The 21,602-nt window shown below is 43.7% G+C and overlaps 1 protein-coding gene across 3 annotated transcripts in view; it reads right to left on the reverse strand.

Annotated features, from left to right (window-relative positions):
- RNF10 (ring finger protein 10) overlaps positions 1 to 21,602 on the reverse strand; it is a 37,967-nt gene that overhangs the window by 7,170 nt on the left and 9,195 nt on the right. For 2 of the 3 annotated variants that reach the window (XM_025889514.2, XM_025889513.2), the window contains exons 2-12: positions 18,878 to 19,074; positions 12,738 to 12,937; positions 11,505 to 11,595; positions 8,817 to 9,001; positions 8,601 to 8,737; positions 5,358 to 5,518; positions 3,807 to 3,932; positions 3,304 to 3,565; positions 2,958 to 3,091; positions 1,656 to 1,773; positions 1,317 to 1,418 (exon numbers count right to left, since the gene is read on the reverse strand). In XM_025889514.2, the coding sequence (XP_025745299.2) occupies positions 1,317 to 1,418; positions 1,656 to 1,773; positions 2,958 to 3,091; positions 3,304 to 3,565; positions 3,807 to 3,932; positions 5,358 to 5,518; positions 8,601 to 8,737; positions 8,817 to 9,001; positions 11,505 to 11,595; positions 12,738 to 12,937; positions 18,878 to 19,074 (1,713 nt within the window). The remainder of the gene's footprint in view (positions 1 to 1,316; positions 1,419 to 1,655; positions 1,774 to 2,957; positions 3,092 to 3,303; positions 3,566 to 3,806; positions 3,933 to 5,357; positions 5,519 to 8,600; positions 8,738 to 8,816; positions 9,002 to 11,504; positions 11,596 to 12,737; positions 12,938 to 18,877; positions 19,075 to 21,602) is intronic. The other variant, XM_025889515.2, reaches the window with a different exon arrangement.

Consider the following 21,602-nt stretch of genomic DNA (forward strand, 5'->3'; position numbering starts at 1 on the left):
GCCAAACAGCTATATAGCATTGGGACCCAGCTACATACTTAACCTAGTTTAAGAAGTAAAAAAATTTAAGTGTTTTTTTTTTTTTAATTTATTCATTTGAGACAGAGACAGAGAGCATGAGCAGGGGAGAGAGGCAGAGGGAAAGGGAGAAGCAGACTCCCTGCTGAGCCAGGAGCCCAATGTGGGGCTCGATCCCAGGACCCCGAGATCATGACATTAAGCCAAAGGCAGACACTTAACCAACTGAGCCACCCAGACACCCCAGAGAAGTAAAATTTATGTTTACCATACTATATGTAGTCAAAAACAGTGAAGTCCTTTCCTAGCAGAAGACTCAATTCTTTGTTTTCTGGAGGAAAGTAGGCCCTCATGTCACACTAATCTCCTGGGTTCAACGAAGCTTACGTTGGAGCAGCAGATCAAAAGACTCTATACTTACTGGTATGAAAAATCTAACCTGGATGTATTTCCTAGTTTGTCAAGGTTTCTACTATATCAGACCCCCTTGGCAGACATGCTCTGCTAGATACAGATGTCCCCTTTAGTACAGTCAAAGGTGGGATCAATGTTCCATCTAGAGTGCACAGGAGACAATGAGCCACCAAATTCAGCAGATCTCCAATTTTCTTCCCAGAACATGTTTTTTCACCACTACGCCAAGGATGAATTTAACCTCATCCCTTAAGAGCTATGAGCTTTGGGGCGCCTGGGTGGCTCAGTTGGTTGGGCGACTGCCTTCGGCTCGGGTCATGGTCCTGGGGTCCCGGGATCGAGTCCCGCATCGGGCTCCCTGCTCGGCGGGGAGTCTGCTTCTCCCTCTGGCCCTCTTCCCTCTCGTGCTATCTCTCATTCTCTCTCTCTCAAATGGATAAATAAAATCTTTAAAAAAAAAAAAGAGCTATGAGCTTTGACTCACATTAACCCACTTAATTCTCAAACAAGACTATGAAGGAGGTACCCTCATGATTCACATATAAGAGTTGAAGAGGGTACCCGGGTGGCTCAGCTGGTTAGGCGACTGTCTTCGGCTCAGGTCATGATCCTGGAGTCCCGGGATCGAGTCCCATATCGGGCTCCCTGCTCAGCAGGGAGTCTGCTTCTCCCTCTGACCTTCCTCCCTCTCACACTCTCTACCATTCTCTCTCTCTCTCAATAAATAAATAAAAATCTTAAAAAAAAAAAAAAAAAGAGCTGAAGAAAACAAGTGGCAGGGCTGAGATGTGAACCAAGCAGTCTGGCTCCTGGGCCCAAGCACTGAGCCTCTCCTAAGACGACGCACAGCTATACTAGTCAATTATGGGAGCTCCTGAACTTACACTTGCCCTGTTTCTTGTTCTCCTCCATCTCAATCCTGCGCTCCCGGCGGCGTTCCTCCCGAGCCTTCTTTTGGCGCTGACGCTTCCTCTTCTCAATGTCATCTGTGGGTTGGTCACATGGTGAGGAGGCAGCCCAAGGACAGCCTAACCATTAACTCCTCCCAGGTGACTAGTAGCTAGGGCCACATAAGGAGACAGCCAGACTGGATGAATAGATGGAGTGTTTCTGGAGGTATGGAGGCTCATGATGGAGCTCCTTAATTCCTCCCACACTGGGTTTCCAGTCAGAAGAACCCCTGAACTCCTCCATCAAGAGAAGCAGAGTGGGTGCATTCTTACCTGAGAATATCTCTAGGGTTTCCTTAGAGACCACAGGAGGCTGCAGAGCCAGCTCACAGATGCTGAACTCACAGGTGAGCGGCAGGTGAGAGAGGTATCTATGGCGCTGTCGAACGTCCTACCATGGAAAAGGGATCAAAACTCAACTAACACCGGACCAGGCTCTGAGGACAGAGGTTCCCACCCTAGATAGCCAAGAGTACGCACGCTCACACACAGCACATTCACACACAGCACGGGGGGCTCAAAGAGCAGTACTCAAGTTATCACCCTTTTACAAAGCGAAACAGAAACTGTCAATTAACATACAATAAGGTAGAATGCGCCACCAAAAGGCTGTGAATGAATAACTTGGTAATAAATAATCTAAAGCTGATCAGCTATTTCTGATTTTCAGGGCCCACAACTGAGGGGGGAGAACAAGGGGAGATAAAAGAGTATTTGAAAATCTGGGATCCACAGACAGAATTAAAGATAACTGGGAAGGCAGATAAAGCAGATTTCCCTATGAATAAAGCTTGGCCTGAAACAGTGAAAAAATGAAGGCCATCCGGGGCACCCGGGTGGCTCAGCTGGTTAAGCAACTGCCTTCGGCTCAGTTCATGATCGTGGAGTTCCCAGGATCGAGTCCCACATCGGGATCCCGGCTCAGCAGAGAGCCTGGTTCTCCCTCTGACCCTCTCCCCCTCATGCTTTCTCTCTCTCTCTCAAATAAATAAAATCTTTAAAAAAAAAAAAAAAATGAAGGCCATCAATTTAAGTTTAACTTTCTTTTCCATTCATTTTCTGCATGTTTGACGGAAAGTTTATGGTGCTCATAGAGTCTCTAATTTTGAGGCTTGTAACAAATTTGTGATCAACACGGGGATAACTCTCAAAGGGTAAAAACTCACATATGTAAATTATCAGACAATAATTAACAGGTTATCTGCTGAGCCAAAAATGTGTTTCAAGCTTGTATAACCTAGTGTAGAGCCTCCAAGAACTTTTCGATTCCTTGGACATTTTTCCAAAGCCATAAAGAAAAACAGAAAAACAAACTCATCTTGAATGAAAGTGGGACAAACCACAATAAATGAACCAGTAAAGCAGAGAGCGCAGTGACTAACAAAACTCCAGCAAGATAAGGGAGCACCATTTAATCTCAAAACTTTGCGGGCATCATCAGTGACAAAAAAAGACTTACAAATACAAGAGCTACGATCCCTGAAGGATTGGGAGCATGGGCTGGCTAGCCCACGTCAAAGAGAACAGGTTGATGGCACTCCGGAACCGTGCCCTTCAGGGCAGGCAGGACCTTACCTCGGACATGGAGTAGCCAGCGATCTCCACCACTACCGCCGAGATCTTCTCCGGGCTCTGCTCCAGGCTGCCGTACTCCCTCACAAGGCAGCGCACGTTCACAGGGTGCAGGAACATGTGCTGCCCGTCCTCCGCTGAAGACAAGCGCTCTCTCACACAACAGTCTTGGCCAGTCCTCAAGAGAGGGCCCCCCGCAGAGGTAGGCCTGCCTCTCCCTCCCCAAGGCCGAAGGCACAACAGACCCAAGCGCCCACAACCAGCAGCAATACCTCCTCCTGCTAAGAAGCCAGGTCATCTGGCTGAAACCTCTCTATGGCAACCCAGCCCTCCTCTCAGAGACACTCACCTTGATAAAAGTAGTAACAAGGAGAGCTGCTCAGGTGTGTGAAGCCTGGCTTGGTGATGGGTTCCTGCTGGCTGGACTCAGGGCAAATGGTCCCCTCTCCGAGACTGTCATCTGCTAACTCTGAGTCATCACAGGCCTCGGGCTCTGGGTCAGACACTGCTTCCTCTTCCTCCACCAGAGGGAGAGCAAGAGGACGAGGGGAACCCAGAGAACAAACTTCGGTGGTCTCTTCATCAAAAGCAGAAAGATACTCTAGCACACCCTGTTGGGACAAATTCTACATCAAAAGAAAGTACACGTGGCAAAGGTAGGCACCGGAAGCAAGTTCTCTGGATGTTTTTCTTAGCTGTCACATTCACGGATTTAACATCCCTGGGTGAAGAACTAATAAGCACGCAGGAAATCTCATAGTCCCTCCTCTCCCCACAAAGTCCAGCGCCTACCACCTCAACAGCAGCACTGACGAACAGCAGCCATTTAGTCTGGAACAGGGACACACTCACCTTCCTGGGTTGAAAAGCGGACTCCTTCGCCAAGGGAGCCATCAGCACCAGTTGTTCCAGAGCAGGCACAACACCAGGGACCTCCCTTCCGCTTTCAGTCAATCCTGACAGAGCCTCTTCCCGAGTCTAGACCACCAGAGAGAAGACCAGAGAAAGCTAAAGTTTCCAGAAACGCTGAATTTGGCAAGGGCTTACAACGGACTCTCTCCACAGGAGCCTAAGTTAAAAGGCAACAAGACCCAATGGGAAGAGTGCTCCCATCCCCCCTCAGTGCTTTATTTTTCTCCATAGCATTCATTTCATCTAATCCTATATATTTTGATTCTTTATTTTGACTATTTTCAATCTTGGTCTTAGAACGTAACTGCCAGGGGTGCCTGGATTTTAAGTACTTCAAATCCTCAATCTTTAAAGGAAACAGGAAGCAAAAAGCACTTGGTACCCAAATGGGATGGTATTCTGCTTAGAATCTGTGACAGTGACAATGATAACACTACACAAAAACTTCCTGAATAAAAATCCAAGAACACGGAACTCGTCTTCTTGTCTTTATAAGCTCTGCTTAAAGGGCCCCAGTGCAAGAGGCAGGGGTTTGGCCAACGCCCACCTCAACCTGGACAGCTCTACTATATAGCTCTTCTTCTCTGAAATGCACTGGAACAAATGCTCTACATTATAGGAAAAAAAGCAAATTAAATACACAGTACCCTGCCAGAGAAGGCTCAGAAAAGACAGGAATTCAAATATCAGCTTTACCTCTTATTAGTTATATGTCCTCAAGCAAATTACCTTACATAACCCATGACTCCATGTACTCATCCATGAAAGGGGATAGGTGTATCTATCACACCAGGATATGACGCTTAAGTGAGATAAATGTAAATACGGTACCTTCACACAGGGCCTGTCACATGCCAATCGCTCAATAAACAAGGCCTTTCGTTGCTCTAATTAAGATCTGTAATTCTCAAAATATGGTCTGAGGATGAACAACATCAAAATCACCCCGGAACGCATTATAATGCAAATTATTAAGCCTACTGCGCCCAGCCTTGACTGAATCCACTTCTCAGGGGAGAGCCCGACAACCAGGGATTCTGATGCCTATTAAAGGGTACAGAGCTTAGGAAATTCTGTATTTGGGAAATTCCTGCTGCTCCAAATCCTCAGCAGGCATTGCTAGGGACTGCTGGATAGGCCATACTTTCTTCAAAATGTCCCTCAAATAAAACATCTCTAAAAGTAAATCCAAGTGTTTTCTTAGGGAAAAAAAAAAAGTCTACCTTGCTTAATTCAGAATCTAAGACTTCAGTGACTCAACTAGCTATAAGATCATTTTAGTTTCTTCCTTTCAGCTCCAGAGAGCATCTTAAAAACCACTAGGTGCCCCCGTCAAAATAAAACACAAAAATCACTAGGTCAGCCCTTCCCTTCCATCACCAAAACCTAGAGCAAACTGGCTTTTTTAGCCTTTCCCTGGTCACTACCTTAAATGTGGGACCGAGGTAACCTATCCCCACCACCCTATCCTGTTTCCAGGCACCGTCTTACCTTGAGCTCCTGAATAGCTGCCTCAATAAAGCAGGACTCGGGAGTGTGCTTCTCCTCCGCCAGTTGCTGCTCCAGAGCTACCTTCTCTTCCCGAACTACCCGGTGCAGCACCTGCTCCTTAGAGGCCAGCAGCAACTTGGAGTACTGGCTGTGCTGTTCATCTACAGGAAAGCCGGCAAGACCACAAAAATGCAACATTCAAAGCAAGCGCGTGGCTACAGAGGAAGTTTTACACACAGCTTTTTTTCCCCTAAGTTGCAAAGATGGAATAATTTAACGTAATTTTCTAAAAAATAATTCAACAATGACCTTAATACAAGGTTTCTAACTCTGACCCCATTTTATAAGGCATCTAAGAAAACAAAAGATGCAGGGCGCCTGGGTGGCTCAGATGGTTGGGCGTCTGCCTTCAGCTCAGGTCATGATCCCAGAGTCCTGGGATTGAGTCCTGCATCGGGCTCCCTGCTCCTTGGGAGCCTGCTTCTCCCTCTGCCTCTCTCTCTCTGTTTTTCATGAATAAATAAATAAAATCTTTAAAAAACAAAAAATTTAAAAAAATTTAAAAATTAGCCTTTAAAAAAAAAGATGCAGTAAAAAAAAAATTTAGCCAAACAACATTCAATAATTACATCATCTGTAATATCAAAAAAGCTACTATCAACCAGTAGAGTCCAATAATAAAGAAACAGTTAATGACATGATGGCATATTTCATTAAAGAGAATCTTGCAGACATTAAAAATGGTTTTCTGGGGCACCTGGCTGGCTCAGTTGGGAGAGCACACAACTCTTAACCTCCAGGTCAGGCGTTTGAGCCCCATGGTGGATGCTGAGATTACTTAAAATAAAAATAAATAAGCTTTAAAAAAATTTTTTTAAATGAAAATGGCTTGCTGAAGACACTTACTGACATGTAGAAATACATTACGTGAATAAAATGCAGACACCAAACTAGAAAATTTAATCCTAATCTCCCAAAAATATACAAGCATAGAAAAAAAATCTACAATTTTGGGGTACCTCTGGGTAAAAGGATCATGGAGGATTGATTTCCTTTACTTCCCTCCCCCATATTTTCTGTACTTTTTCAAAAATTTAAGACAATATTCTTTTGAGAAACCCTCAAAATACCATTCCCCACTCTCCCATCCTAGTACCCACCCAGAAATAACCATTTACAAATTTCAATGTTTTCATCAAATCTTTTTCTATACATTTATATACCCACGTTCATTTAAAGAAATAAAAGTTTTTCCATAAATGATAAACTCTAAGCTTTGTTCTTCATATTTCATCCAATGTGTGCTAAAATCTCTCAAAATATTAATACAGAGATCCAATTTTCACCTTCTGTATTGTGCTCCACAGTATGATACACTCTACTTTGAGTAAGTTCTTTATGGAACATGCAGCTTATTGTCAACTTCTATTACATTTTAACAAAAAATCCTTATACATGCTCCTTGGTGCAAATAATTTCCTTATGATATTTAAATATAAATGCTGGATCAAAAGTTGTGCTTTTTTTTTTTTTAAGTTTTATTTAAGTAATCTCTATACCCCATGTGGGGCTTGAACTCACAACCCTGAGATCAAGAGTCCCACGTTCCTCCAACTGAGCCAGCCAGGCACCCCTGTGCATATTTTAAATACTACCAAATTGCTCCCCCCAAAAGGCTACATCAAGTTATACTGCCACCAAGAACAACAGTACTCATTTTCCTACCCCTCCCAAAACCTGGTATTTCCAATGTTTTTTTTCTTTTTCTTGTGTGTCAATCTGATAGGCATTTTGATTTACACTTTTTTTTTTAAAGATTTTATTTATTCACTTGACAGAGAGAGAGACAGCAAGAACTGGAACACAAGCAGTGGGAGTGGGAGAGGGAGAAGCAGGCTTCCTGCAGAGCAGGGAGCCCGATGCAGGGCTCGATCCCAGGACCCTGGGATCATGACCTGAGCTGAAGGCAGATGCTTAACGACTGAGCCACCCAGGCGCCTTGATTTACAAACTCTTAGCAAAGTTAAATCTCTATATATAATTTAGGAGGTATTCCAATATCCTTTTCTAGAAAATGCTTTGCACATACTTAGCCCATTCTTCTACTGGGTTGTTAATCTAATTTATAGGACACTTGTACGTACTGTACATTAGTTTTAAATGTGTAAATCTGGGACACTTGGGTGGCTCAGTCAGTTAGGCGTCTGCCTTAGGCTAGGTCATGATCCCAGGGTCCTGCGATCAAATCCCGCATCAGGCTCCCTGCTCAGCAGGGAGCTTGCTTCTCCCTCTGCCTGCACTCCCCCTGCTTGTGCTCTCCCTCTCTAATAAATAAAATCTCTAATTAATTAATTAAAAATGTGTAAATCTTCCCCTAGTTTATCACCTGCTGACTTCAAGGAATCTTGTCAGATTTCACTCTTATAAAATCACATATATATTTTTTTCTTTTATAGCATCTATGGTTTTAGACTGGTTCAAAAATCCATCCCTACCTGAGGATTTATAAAGATACTGTCCCATATTTTCTCTTAACTATTTTAGATTTTTAAAAATTCAGTTACTCAATCCATGAAGAATTGATTTTTATGAATGGTATGAGACAGGCATCTAATTTTTTTTTCCATAAGAAGAATCAATTGTTTCAATACTATTTACTGAGAAATATCTTTTGCCCAGAAACTGAAATGCCACTTTAATCAATACTCGTTTCTGCAAGGAATATAGAACATACAACCCTGTGCACTTTCCTCACTGTGAATACTTCTCACATTCTATATTCTAATTGCCTGGCCACCAGTATGTCTCTTCTACTACTGAGTTCCTTGACAGGCACTATTTCAACAAAATTAAAAATTAAGGGGCGCCTGGGAGGCTCAGTCAGTTAAGCAGCTAACTGCCTTCGGCTCAGGTCATGATCCCGGAGTCCCAGGATCGAGCCCTGCATAGGGCTCCCTGCTCAGCGGAGACCCTGCTTCTCCTCATGCTCTCTCCTGCTCTCTCTCTCAAGTAAGTGAATAAATAAATCTTTAAAATTAAAATATATATAACTGAACCATACTTGAAACTAAGGGTTAAGCTGCTCTCTGCAAACTCCCCTCTAACCTACCAGAATCCTAAAAGTGATCTGGAAATGCTAGAAATGGCTTGCCCCAAAGGCTCAATTTCTGATTAGAAAGATATACTCAGTAGCCTTAAAGGATGTAGCCAGGATTATTTAGCCCCTAAATTAACAGAACTCACCTCCTAGATGAATAGGATGGCCTACATTCATCCATTTAGATTTGGGCAAAGCCAACAAGACCCCTTTCTCCCGCTTCATCAGCTGCATCGTAATGGTATCACCAACAACATACTGCCGTGACTCTGTGGCAACAACACTGTAACATGGACATTTAGATGGAAAAGAGCAAGGAGTCAGCAGATGGGGGTCTAATCTATTAAATGTCTCCATCTCACCTCTTGAGATCCTTCTTATGCACAGAACCGTAACAAATGGGACATTTACTCCAGGTCTTCTCACTCAGTGAAAGGTAGTGCAGAATGCATGCCCAGCAGAAGATGTGTCCACAACGGGTTATCTTGGCTGCAGTAGGTGGATATAGGCATATTGGGCAAGATGGCACTTCATGGCTACAAATGCGCTGAAACAAAACAGCACCACAAGTTATACTGCTTTCAAACTGACAAAGGACTGTCAAAGTCAAAGTCTCTTCTGTCCCATCCCCAACCCTGTACATCTACTACTCAACACATCTTCACAAAATTGTTCAAAAATGCAGGTATATTAAAAGAGAAAAAAAAGCAGGTATATAACACTTTAAGTAAATCATTAAAGAAACCACAATGGCTTAATAGAGTAACAATGGGCACCTGGGTGGTTCGGTCAGTTAAACATCCTTTTTTTTGTTTTTTACGATTTTATTTATGTATTAGAGAGAGAGCATGGGGGGGGAGGTCAAAGGGAGAAGTAGACTCCCTGCTGAGCAGGGAGTCCGATGTGGGACTATCATGATCCTGGGACTCCGGGATCATGACCCAAGCCAAAGATAGTCACTTAACCACCTGAGCTACCCAATCACCCCATAAGCATCCCACTCTTGATTTCAGCTCAGATCATAATTTCAGAGTTCTGGGATCAAGCCCCACATGAGGCTCCCCACTCAGCACTGAGTCTGTCTCCTTCTCCCTATCCACCCCCACCCCATGTGCACACACATGTGCATGCTCTCTTTCTCTAAGTAAATCTTTAAATATATATATATATAAATATATATACACATATACAACTACACAAAAGGTATTTTAGAGGTTCCACAAAGGGAAAAAGTGACAAAAATCAATATATGAATCAATATGAGATTTTTTTTGTTTGTTTTAAAGATTTTATTTATTTATTTGACAGAGACAGCAAGAGAAGGAACACAAGCAGGGGGAGTAGGAGAGGGAGAAGCAGGCCTCCCGCTGAGCAGGGCGCCTGATGCAGGGCTCAATCCCAGGACCCTAGGACCATGATCCGAGCCAAAGGCAAATGCTTAATGACTGAGCCACCCAGGTGCCTCTATGATCCGCCCACTTTTTTTTTTTTAAGATTTTATTTATTTGAGAGAGAGAGACACAGCAAGAGAGGGAACACAACCAAAGGGAATGGGAGAGGGAGAATCAGGATTCCCGCCGAGCAGGGAGCACAATGTGGGGCTCGAACCCATGACCTGAGCCGAAGGCAGATGCTTAACAACTGAGCCACCCAGGCGCCCCGATCCCATTTTCTTAAAAAGATTTTATTTATTTGAGGGTGCCTGGGTGGCTCAGTTGGTTAAGCGACTGCCTTCGACTCAGGTCATGATCCTGGAGTTCCGGGATCAAGTCCCGCATCGGGCTCCCTGCTCGGCGGGGAGTCTGCTTCTCCCTCTGACCCTCTTCCCTCTCGTGCTATCTCTCATTCTCTCTCTCTCAAATAAATAAATAAAATCTTTAAAAAAAAAAGATTTTATTTATTTATTTGAGAGAGAGAGAGAGAGAGAGAGAGAGAGAGAGAGAGAACATGAGCAGTGGGGAGAGGGAGAAGCAGGCTCCTGGCTGAGCAGGTAGCCCAATGTGGGACTTGATCCCAGAACCCTGGGATCATGACCTGAGCTGAAGGCAGACGCTTAACTGGCTGAGCCACCCAGGCACCCCTATGATCCCATTTATAAAAAAAAAAGATTTATATGTACACATACACAAAGGCATTAAAAAGGTCAAGAGGTGATGTACCAGTAATTTTCCAGCAGAGAAGTCAATGAGACTCACTTTATATACATCTTTATTTTTTAACCAATGAATAGAAAACTTAGGTTTCATAGGACTTCTTTGTCATTCTCTGATGATTTTATGGATTTTCATACTTAATGGGAAGCCAGGCTTTGAGGCCTGTAGTTTTGTTTTGTTTAAAGATTTTATTTATTTATTTGACAGAGCTAGACACAGCAAGAGAAGGAACACAAGCAGGGGGAGTGGGAGAGGGAGAAGCAAGCTTCCCTCGGAGCAGGGAGCCCGATGTGGGACTCGACCCCAGGACCATGGGATCATGACCTGAGCCCAAGGCAGGCGCTTAACAACTGAGCCACCCAGGCACCCCGAGGCCTATAGTTTTAAAAAGTATTCTACATCCCTATAAGCTAAGAATACCAAGGGAATACCCAGAGCTCCTAACTTCAACAGAAAACAAAACACAACAGTGGCTTAGCAGTGCAGCTAATGGCTCATTCACCTGCCACAAGACTGAGGCCTAATTTGATACTGATTACTACAAATGGCTACCAATAAAGCCACGTCCATGCTATGTCCACCCCAGGTCAGGAGGGTAACCAGAGTTCCTCATATATTTCCCTGGTTCCTTCTTCCCAGGAGAGGTTGTAGATAGGGCTGCTTTGGTACCTTTTAGATGAAAGTTCTCCAATTCCCCAATCCTGTAGACCAGCCAATTAGAGAGCACAAACCGAACTCGAGGAGAAACCAGGACTGATCTCTGGGGAATGTCTACAGGGCGGCCATGCAGAAAAATGTATTAACAGTGAAACCAGCCAACAGCTGCTGTGTCACCATGGTCCATCTCTTTAGTTCTCTCTCCCACTAACAGCTTACAAGCTTAGCTGAGCTACTCACCACTTGTTCCACAAAGTCCCAGTTGACTAAGATATCAGGATCAGCAAAATGAACTGTGTAGTCCTGGTCTTCAGACACTACAAATTGGCAGCTGGAAATAGGGAAAAAGACAAGGAAAAGGCAGACTGTCAGAATCCACCAACATGCCATCAGCAGAAAGTCATTACTCCTTCACTTAGTGATCAAATACAGGCCATCAGCAGCCATGATTTGTGAAGCACTGAACTAGGACTTCAGCCTCAGCTCTCAGCCCTGGCTCTGGAGGGAATCCAAAGACTTGGCAAGTAGGAGTCTAAAACCATGAACTCTGTTTCTTCCGCTTCCAAGCCCAGCCAAGCTGCTGTAGGCCTCCCTTGAGCTAAAATTAACCTAGACTATGGCTCCATCAATCAGCAGGGAGCCAGATTTCCTCCCTCCTTGTGAGAAACCTCAGCACACAGCTAATCTTCAAGGCAGTAGAAAGACTATTCTCAATCATTTGACTACCAATTTATGTAAGGTACTAACCAGTTACTTCAGTCAAGATCCAAGGTCAAAACTTACATAACTAATGACACACAAAAGGAAACAAAAGGGAATCAGTATTTGAGCAAATATATGCCAAACACTCCAACCTGTCATCCAATTCTTCCTTAAGTAATTCTCCTCCTTTACAGGGAGAAGCTGAGTCTCAAAGTGGCTAAACAAATTACCCAACGTTGAAGGTGAAAATAAAATTCAAATCTGGGTCCAATTCCAAAGCAAACACTTTTACTACCTCATCATGACACTAAAAGCATTAATTTTATCATTAATTTATTTAAGCATTATATTCTTTTAAACACCAAGAACATCCGCTTGCAAAGCTGTTTTTCAACACTTGCCACCGCACCCCCCTCAAAAAGAGAGAGAGGGAGAGGAGACAAAGAACCAGATCAACTCCCTTTCTACCTCTCTCCCACAGCCGTTTAAAAGAAGCTTCTTCTGGGGCACCTGGGAGGCTCAGTCAGTTGAGCAACTGCCTTTGGCTCAGGTCATGATTCCAGGGTCCTGGGATTGAGGCCCGAGTTGGGCTCCCTGCTAAGAGGGGAGTCTGCTTCTCCCTCTGCCCCTCACCCTGCTCGTGCTCTCTAACAAAAATTTTTAAATAAAATAAAAGCTTCTCCTAAATTAATAAAATAAAAGCTGCTTCTCAGCTCCAGCAACTGCCCAGAGGCTCAACTGCACTTTCCTCCTAAGAGCAGACATACTCACTTGGCCTGTAAAAAGAGTTCCTTGTTAAAAGGCTTATGCCCCCACTTGTTCCTTTTTCCCCAGCTGCCATGTCCACTGCCTTCAAAGTGACCCGCCTGGCCACGGGGTTCAAAAGTGAAATTCAACAAGTGGTTCAGATTGATCTTCTTCGGACCAGAGAACTGGGCAGGGCTAAACTCTGCCCTCTGAGCCTCTGCTACCTAGAACAAGAATGAATCAAGTATTTCAGATTATTATTTATAGCAGAAACTAGCACAACCCCTCCTTCTACATGGCTTAAAATACTAACTAAATGAAACACAGGCTTAAAGTAAACAATCTTCCTAGGAGAGGGTAATACAAAAGTCCACCTAAGATGTGGATGTGAGTGGAGAGGGGGACCAGGGCCTTTAACATACAATTCCTTAAACTGTTCAGCCTGGCCTGTGAAAAGGCCATTAACCCTTAAGTGACAAAACCCAACAGGAACTCCTCTAGCTATCTTGAAGTACAAGGATTTACTTACTGGATTAATCTTTTGACAGTCCCATAGGACTCCTACACCTTCACTCTTATTAGCTACTTGTTCTTTGGTTTGTTTCTGGCAAAAGCGAGTCTGTGGAACTATACTCTGGAGGCGGCTTGCAGGCAGCTGCTAACTGCCATGGGCTTCAGGATCCTGCCAGAGAGACCTCCTGTCTAAGACATGCACTGCTATTCATTGTTAATTAAAACTGACGGAATTAGAACATGTAGGCAGACTACCTCTGTGTCCAGAAATAAACCCCATCAGCAGATTCAGAAACAGTTTAGAAAGTGGCAAGAAACCACATGGGAGAAATACCACTGCACACAAAGATGGAAGAAATCATGTTGGGGCTTTTTCGGCTCTTTTTTTTATTTTTTAAGGTTTTATTTATTTATTTATTTGACAGAGAGAGAGAGAGGGAGAGCAAGCGAACGCACAAGCGGGGGGGGGGAGCGGCAGGCAGACGGAGAGGGAGAAGCAGGCTCCCCACTGAGCAAGGAGCCAGACGTGGGGCTCAATCCCAGGACCCTGGAATCATGACCTGAGCCGAAGGCAGACGCTTAACCAACTGAGCCACCCAAGCACCCCTTTTCTTGGCTCTCTTAACATTCCCAAATTGAAATGGTAGATATCTGTTAAGTCAGCTAGTGCATTCCCTAATCCCAATTTCTCATTTAATGTTATAAACACTTTGCCATGTCAGTCATATTAGCATATAGTCACTTTAAATCCACTACGTCATATAGGTATACTATAATGCCCCCTGTAGGACACACTGTTCATAGCTTCTCCTCTGTAACAAAATAATGTTATGATACACCTATTTTTGGATAGATCTTCGTGCACAAATATTTGGCCACATAAAATTATTTCTTCTGAACGTATAGTAGGAATTACTGGGTCAAAGGAAATACAAATTTAAGGCTTTTGCTACCTAGTCAAATTTAGAGATTAGTAAGCAGCACCTGCACAGACGTCATGAAGAGTACAGGGGCGCCTGGGTGGCTTGGCTGGTTAAGCATCCAACTCTTGATTTCAGCTCAGGTTATGATCTCAGGGTCGTGAGATGGAGCCCGAAATCGGGCTCCATGTTTGGCACAGAGTCTGCTTGAGGTTCTCTCTCTCCCTCTCCCTCTGCCCCTCCCCCTGCTCATGCTCTCTAAATAAAATAAAATCTTAAAAAAAAATCTAAAGAGTACAAAGAGGGATATGGTGAACAATACCTTACACTGCAGAGACAACCAATATGGCCTGAGATATCCTATGCATATAGACCCAAGTATAGGACCCTTATGATTGAGTACAGTGGCACTGGGGCACCTGGGTGGCTCAGTTGGTTAAGCGGCTGCCTTCGGCTCAGGTCATGATCCCAGGGTCCTGGGATCGAGCCCCACGTCAGGATCCCTGCTCAGCAGGGAGCCTGCTTCTCCCTCTCCCTCTGCTGCTCTCCCTGCTTGTGCTGTCACATAAATAAATAAAAGCTTAAAAAAAAAAAAAGTACAGTGGCAAACCATAAACAATTTCCTTTCATCTCAACACTAGATCCTGGGAGACAACACCCCCGACTGTTTATGTAACTGACCACAGGGAGCTCATGACTTCCAGGTCATCTGTTGCCTCTCATCCCCTGGATGCTCATTTCCATGTGGCTCTGCTGTCCCCTCATCAGTCTTCCACCCCCAGTGTCCCAACCCTACATAAGAGCTGGTGCTCACTCCACAAAATCCTCCACACCTTCAACCTTCTATCATCACCTTGTTACCCTAGTTGGCCCACTGCCCCCCTCTTCAATACTGCCCACCACAATTCCTGATAAATTATCCTTCCAAAACACTGACCTCTCAGTTCCTTGACCCTCACCTCCTTCAATTAGCTTGCCCTCCACTCTACCTCAGGAACGCAATTCCCAAGGACATACCACCTAGATCTGTGCCACCTTATACAGCAACCACAACTAGCCAGATGTGGCTACTGAGCACCTGAAATGTGGCCATTGCCACATAATACCATTTTAGCTATATTCGGTAAAAACATAAAAATTATTTCATCATTTCTTTACTTTTTTAATGTGGCAACTAGAAAAGTTTAAATTATGTACGTGGCCTGCATTTCTACTGGACAGCACTGCTCTACATCTAGACTGTTAAGAATAACAATCACACCTCTTCCACCATCTTAACTTTGAGCACCCAACATCCAAGCAGCAACTCCCTCCTTTCCTAGCTTGTTCCCTTTAGTCCTGTTTCCCACAATTCTTTAGCCCCACTGGAATCTCCAAACCAGTGATCCAACCCACCCCTACAATTTTCTTTCCTTACTTGGCCTAGATCCTATGGTCCACTACCCCCTTCTCTTTGTCATCTGTATTCATCTGGCAAAACCTTCCCCTGATTAACCCAACTCTCTGCCTATGTATTTCCACATCAGCACCAGACAGTTATACACAAGAACACAACCACACCACACTGACCAGTCTCACTAAGTAGACCCTCAGGCTGCCTGGCAATACTATCACAACCTGATGACATTTCTGTACCCACTTAATTCCCCAGTCACCCAGTCATCCATTCCTCAAGGCTTCCAAGGCTCCTCCCTCAGCTCACCTTCCATATTTCACCGAGACAATAAGAATAATCAGTAAAGAATTCCTACATCCTCCTACCAGTACTCTGCCTTCCTCTTATTACTGAGGATGAACCGGAAAAGCTCCTATCTAAGCCAACTCCTCCACTTGTATACAAGATCCCAACTCCTCAAGGACTGAAGGACACTGTTCCAGCAATTCTCCCCCTTTCCTCTGCATCAGGTTTGCCCCCTCACAGGACAATCCCATTACCAGAGATATGCTGTTAATTTCTCTAACTTTAAAACCTCTCGACTTCATACTCCCTCAAGCTACTGCCTCAGCTCTCTGCTCCCCGAGCAAAGCCACCAGAAAGTGCTGTCTGAACTTGCTGTTTCTTCCTCCCATTCTTCCATTCTCTCTAAATCTATGCCAATCAGGTTTTTGTCCTCACCACTCCACCAAAGCAGCTCAAGGCCAACAACCTACCTTCCCATGATCAAATCTACTGGTCCACCAACCTGCCTTCCTATTATGAAATCTACTGGTCCACTTTCAGTCCTAATTTTCTGCCTACTGGCAGAGGGCAAAACTAACCACTGTCTCCAAATGGCTTTCTCCCTTTTTGCTGATGCCTCATGATCCTGACTCGGGCCTCAGTCCTTAAATCTACTCCCTTTCTGCTGCACTACTCCTTAATGATCTCACTTAGTTCCACAGCTGTAAACATCAAATGCATGCAGACACCTAGCTCTAGCTCTGGGTCTCCTCCTTCAACTCCAGATCCCATTAACTGCCTATCTCTTAGAAATCCAGTAAACATCTTCACGCAAATATACTTCCAAAATGAAGTTCTTTATCTCAACTCCCCTTCCCTCCCCACCACCCCCAAACCCTGTACTTCTCTGGAAATCCTCCACCCTTGAGCATATGGTATCTGAATTGGGCTCCTGCCGAAAACATTCATTTTTTCATAGTCATTCATTTCTCTGCTCAGACCCCATATCTGACATATTAAAAAAGTCATGTTGGCTCTACCTTCAAATATCACCCCAACGGGCACGCCTCTCACCAGCTATCACTGTTTCAAAGCTTCCAACACTCTCACCAGAAATCTTAACAGCCTCCTAACTAACCTCCCTGGTTCTACTCTTCACTTTAAAACTCCAAGTCAGATTATAGTACTTCTCTTCTTAAACCCCCAACAGCTTCCCATCTCTCTGAACAAAAGTCAAAGTCCTGCAAGGCCCCACATGATCTGACCCTCTTTCCCATTCTTTAGCTTCATTCCCTACTCCTCCTCCTCCTCCTCTTCCCAGGGTAGCCTACTTGCTTTACCTCAAACAAACCAAAAACATTACCACCTCTGATCCCTTGCTGCTTGTGCACTTGTTATTCCTCCTGGCTAAAGACACTCTTCCTCAAAATTGTATGGTGTGCTCCCTTGCTTCATTCAGGAGTCTACTCATACTTCACCTCCTCAGAGCAGCTTTCCTTAGGCACCTTCTAAAACTGTACCCTTGGGGAGCCTGGGCAGCTCAGTCGGTTAAGTATCTGCCTTCAGCTCAGGTCATGATCCCAGCGTCCTAGGATCGAGCCCCATATCAGGCTCCCTGCTCCGCAGGGAGTCTGCTTCTCCCTCTCTCACTGCCACCCTCCCACACACTCATGCATGCTCTCTCTCTCGTCTCTCTCAAATAAATAAAATCTTCAAAAAAATAAAAAATAAACTGTACTCTTTGTTACTCTCTATCCCTCTTAGTCTACTTTTCGCTAATTCAGTAAGCACTTACCTTTGGATTTATTATACAGATGACTCTTGAACAATGCAGGCATTAGGAGCACTGACCCCCTGCACAATCAAAAACTCATGTATGACTGTTGACTCCCCAAAAAACTTAACTGCTAATAACCTACTGTTGACTGGAAGCCTTATCGGTTAACATAAACACTCAACACGTGTTTTTTTATGTTATAGGTATTATACACCGTTATTTTTACAATAAAACTAGAAAAAAGGAAATGTTATTAAGAAAATCAAATCAGGGACACCTGGGTGGCTTGGTTGGTTAAGTGTCTGACTCTTGATTTCAGCTCAGGTCATGATCCCAGGGTCGTGAGATCAAGCCCCATGTCAGGCTCCATGCTCAGCATGGAGTCTGCATAAGATTCTCTCTCTCCCTCTGCCCCTCCCCCTGCTCACACACTCTCTCAATAAATGAAATCTTAAAAAAAAAAAAGTCAAAACACATTTACAGTACTGTATTTATTAAAAAAAAATAATAAAAATCCACATAAGTGGACCCATGCAGTTCAAACCTGTGTTGTTCAAGGGTCAACTGTGTAATCATTTATTGTCTCCCTAAACTAGAATATAAGTTCCTGAGGGACAATATTCCACTCACTACTGTATTCCAAACTGAATGGTTATTTGTTACACAGTAGAGGAGAACTAAATTTTTGGTGAATGAATGAATTCTTCCATAAAATCTGTCTTATTCTATAATGGTTACAAAGTATGGAACATTCAAACAGGAAGATAATTTAACCAGCCCCTTGCTAATTTAGGTTGTTTCCTAGATTTTGCAACTACCAACAATGCTACAATTAACTCCCTTATACAAAAGTCTCTACAGACTTATAAAAGGATACCTAAGAAACTCCTAAAATCAGAGTACCTGGGACTAAGGATATAGCATCTTGCATTCTGCTAGATACTGGCAAATGTCATTAATTAGTTGAAGTCACTTTATTACCTAAATATTCAAGAGGTACCTCTAATTCAGGAGTGATGACAGAAGGACTATACAAAGTAAGGCACCCCAAGTCTGCTATAATTTCTCACAATCCAGGATTATGATGTCTTCCTCCTCCAAGGAAATTTTCAAAACTTTCAAGGGAAGAAAGGCAAAGTTCCAAACCTAGTTAAATTCTCACCTATTCAAGATTGCTTTGGTTATTTACTCTTCCAGCTCTTTCTCCCCTCCTCCCCAACTAATGATAAACCGGGGGCGGGGGGGTCAGAGCTCTTGCTTCTTATTCTAGAAAGACCATTCTTAAATTCCATACCTCATCTCGTCTTCCACCATTAAAAGAAGAGCTAAAGATTTTGCTGCTGCCGCCGCCCCTCTGTGGAGGCATCTTGTTAAAAGTTTTGCTTTTCTGTGAACTGGAGCGACGGGACTGGTTGCTAAAATTTTCATTTTTGGGATAGGAAGGTTCACGTTTGCGATTAAAACGCTTGGATCCACTTGAGTTCTTTCCATCTGAAAGCGAGAAATGTGAAGAATTAGTTAAGAAATGATACACAGGGCTCCTGGCCGATCAGTTGGAAGAGCATGCAATGCTTGATCTTGGGGCTGTAGGTTCAAGCATCCCCATCAGGTAGACACTACCTAAAAAAGTAAAATCTTTTAAAAACAAACAACAGGGGTGCCTGGCTGGCTCAGTCAGAAGAGCCTGTGACTCTCTTGATCTCAGGGTTTTAAGAAAATAAAATCTTTAAAAATAAAAACAAAGGTAAATAGGCCCTTCCACAACCTCTAAGAAATCTGGGTTTGGACAAGAACTTTGGACAAGACATCTCATAGTAAGGTGGTTTTTACTTCTGCTTTTTACTTTTATTTTTTTTAAAGATTTTATTTATTTGACAGAGAGAAAGCGCGCAAGCAAGCACGAGCAGAGGGAGAGGGAGAAGCAGACTCCCCACTAAGCAGGGAGCCCAATGCAGGGGTCCATCCCAGGACCCCAGATCAAGATCTGAGCCAAAGGCAGACGCTCAACCAACTGACCCACCCAGGTGTCCCTCTTCTGCTTTTTACATCACAAAGCCTAAAGGGTCCCTCCTTCAGGAGGGATACAAATGCAGATGAAAGTACATAGATTCTTAGATCAATGTCTCCCTTTTTTACAGGGTTTAACCACTGCTCTTACTAAGGTCCATTTAGATGAAATGATAGAAAAGGGAACAGCCTGGAGCACCTGGCTGGCTCAGTCCACACAGCATGCAACTCTTGACCTCAGGGTCCTAAGTTCCGGAGCCCCACGTTGGGCATGGACCCTACTTCAGAAAAAATTTATATATATATATATATTTTTTTGGTATATTTTATGTATATATATGTATTTTTTTTTGGACAGAGAGAGACATAGCGAGAGAGGGAACACAAGCAGGGGAAGTGGGAGAGGGAGAAGCAGGCTTCCCGCTGAGCAGGGAGCCCGATGTGGGGCTCGATCCCAGGAACCCTGGGATCATGACCTGAGCCGAAGGCAGACGCTCAACAACTGAGCCACCCAGGCGCCCCAAAAGAAATTTTTTTTAATTAAAAAAAAAAGAAAAAGAAAAAGAGAACAGCCTATCTGTATTAGGGAAAAGTATTTTATCTGGAAGCAGGATAGAAGACATTATTCTCCTTAAATTACTACAATATAGCTAGATTCTATAGTGCACAGGTTTGGTCTAGGCCCTGGCAGGTACACTCAAGAGGCATAAAAGCAAAACAATATTTACATATACACTAGGCCTCAAACTGAGAAGCCATTAAATTGACAAAACAAAAGAAGTTGAGTTCTAAAAACATATTAAATCAGCATGAGTCATATCCTTTTAAAAAATATTTCTTGGAGCACCTGGGTGGCTCAGTCAGTTAAGCAACCAACTCTTGGTTTCAGCTCAGGTCATGATCTCAGGGTTGTGAGATTGAGTCCTGCACCGGGCTCCACTCTCAGTAGAGTCGCTTGAGATTCTCTCTCCCTTTGCCCCTCCCCCTGCTCACACTCTCTACCTCTCTCTAAAATAAAATCTGAAAAAAAATTTTTTTAAATATATTCTTTGCTTTTTTTTCTCCAGTTGTAAGAATATACGTTCAATTTTGAAATCTGGAAGAATTGAAATTTGCCACTATCCATATACCAAGTTACAGTGCATAATTTCCTTTCACTGTCCATTTTATACACTTGCCACATCTTCCACAAAATGACAGACAAAATATACTGTCTTCTATTACTCCATGAGCATTTTCATGCATCTCTAGTCTTCAAAGCATGATTCATGGCTGCATTGTCTACCATATGCTTATAATAGAATATAACCGATCTCCTACTGCTATATATTTAGGTGGTTTCTAATTTTTTGCTAGTTAGCATTGGGAGCCGCTTTTATAGAGGACTGTGTGTATGATTATGTCAAATTCTCAGAATGAGGGATGCCTGTGTGGCTCAGAGGGTTAAGCGTCTGCCTTCGGTTCAGATCATGATCCCAGGGCCCTGGGGTCGAGCCCCGTGGAGCCCCAGATGGAGCCTCACATCAGGCTCCCTGCTCAGAGGGGAGTGAGTCTGCTTCTCCCTCTCCCTTTGCCACTCCCCCTGCTCATGTTCTCTCAGGCTCTGTCAAATAAAATAGTAAAAAAAAAAATTCTCAAAACAAAATCAGCAGATTAAGTATGATCATTAAAACCTTGTATGCAGGGGCGCCTGGGTGGCTGTCATTGGGCATCTGCCTTCGGCTCAGGTCATGATCCCAGTGTCCTGGGATCAAGCCCCACATCGGGCTCCCTGCTCCACAGGAAGCCTGCTTCTCCCTCTCCCACTCCCCCTGCTTGGGTTCCCTCTCTCGCTGTGTCTCTATCAAATAAATAAAATCTTTACAAAAAAACCTTTTATGCATTCTCAAGTTGCTTTCTAGAGCCATTATTCCTATTTACTTATATTCTAACAACACTGTAAAAGAGAAAGTTTAGGTCACTACATTATTGACAATGCAGAGTTGAATAAACTTTGTTAAAACTGAAGGGTC

This window comes from Callorhinus ursinus, unplaced genomic scaffold (genome assembly GCF_003265705.2).
Source record: "Callorhinus ursinus isolate GAN/ISIS: 27379988/994484 unplaced genomic scaffold, GSC_fseal_2.0 scaffold41, whole genome shotgun sequence".
NCBI lineage: Eukaryota > Metazoa > Chordata > Mammalia > Carnivora > Otariidae > Callorhinus > Callorhinus ursinus.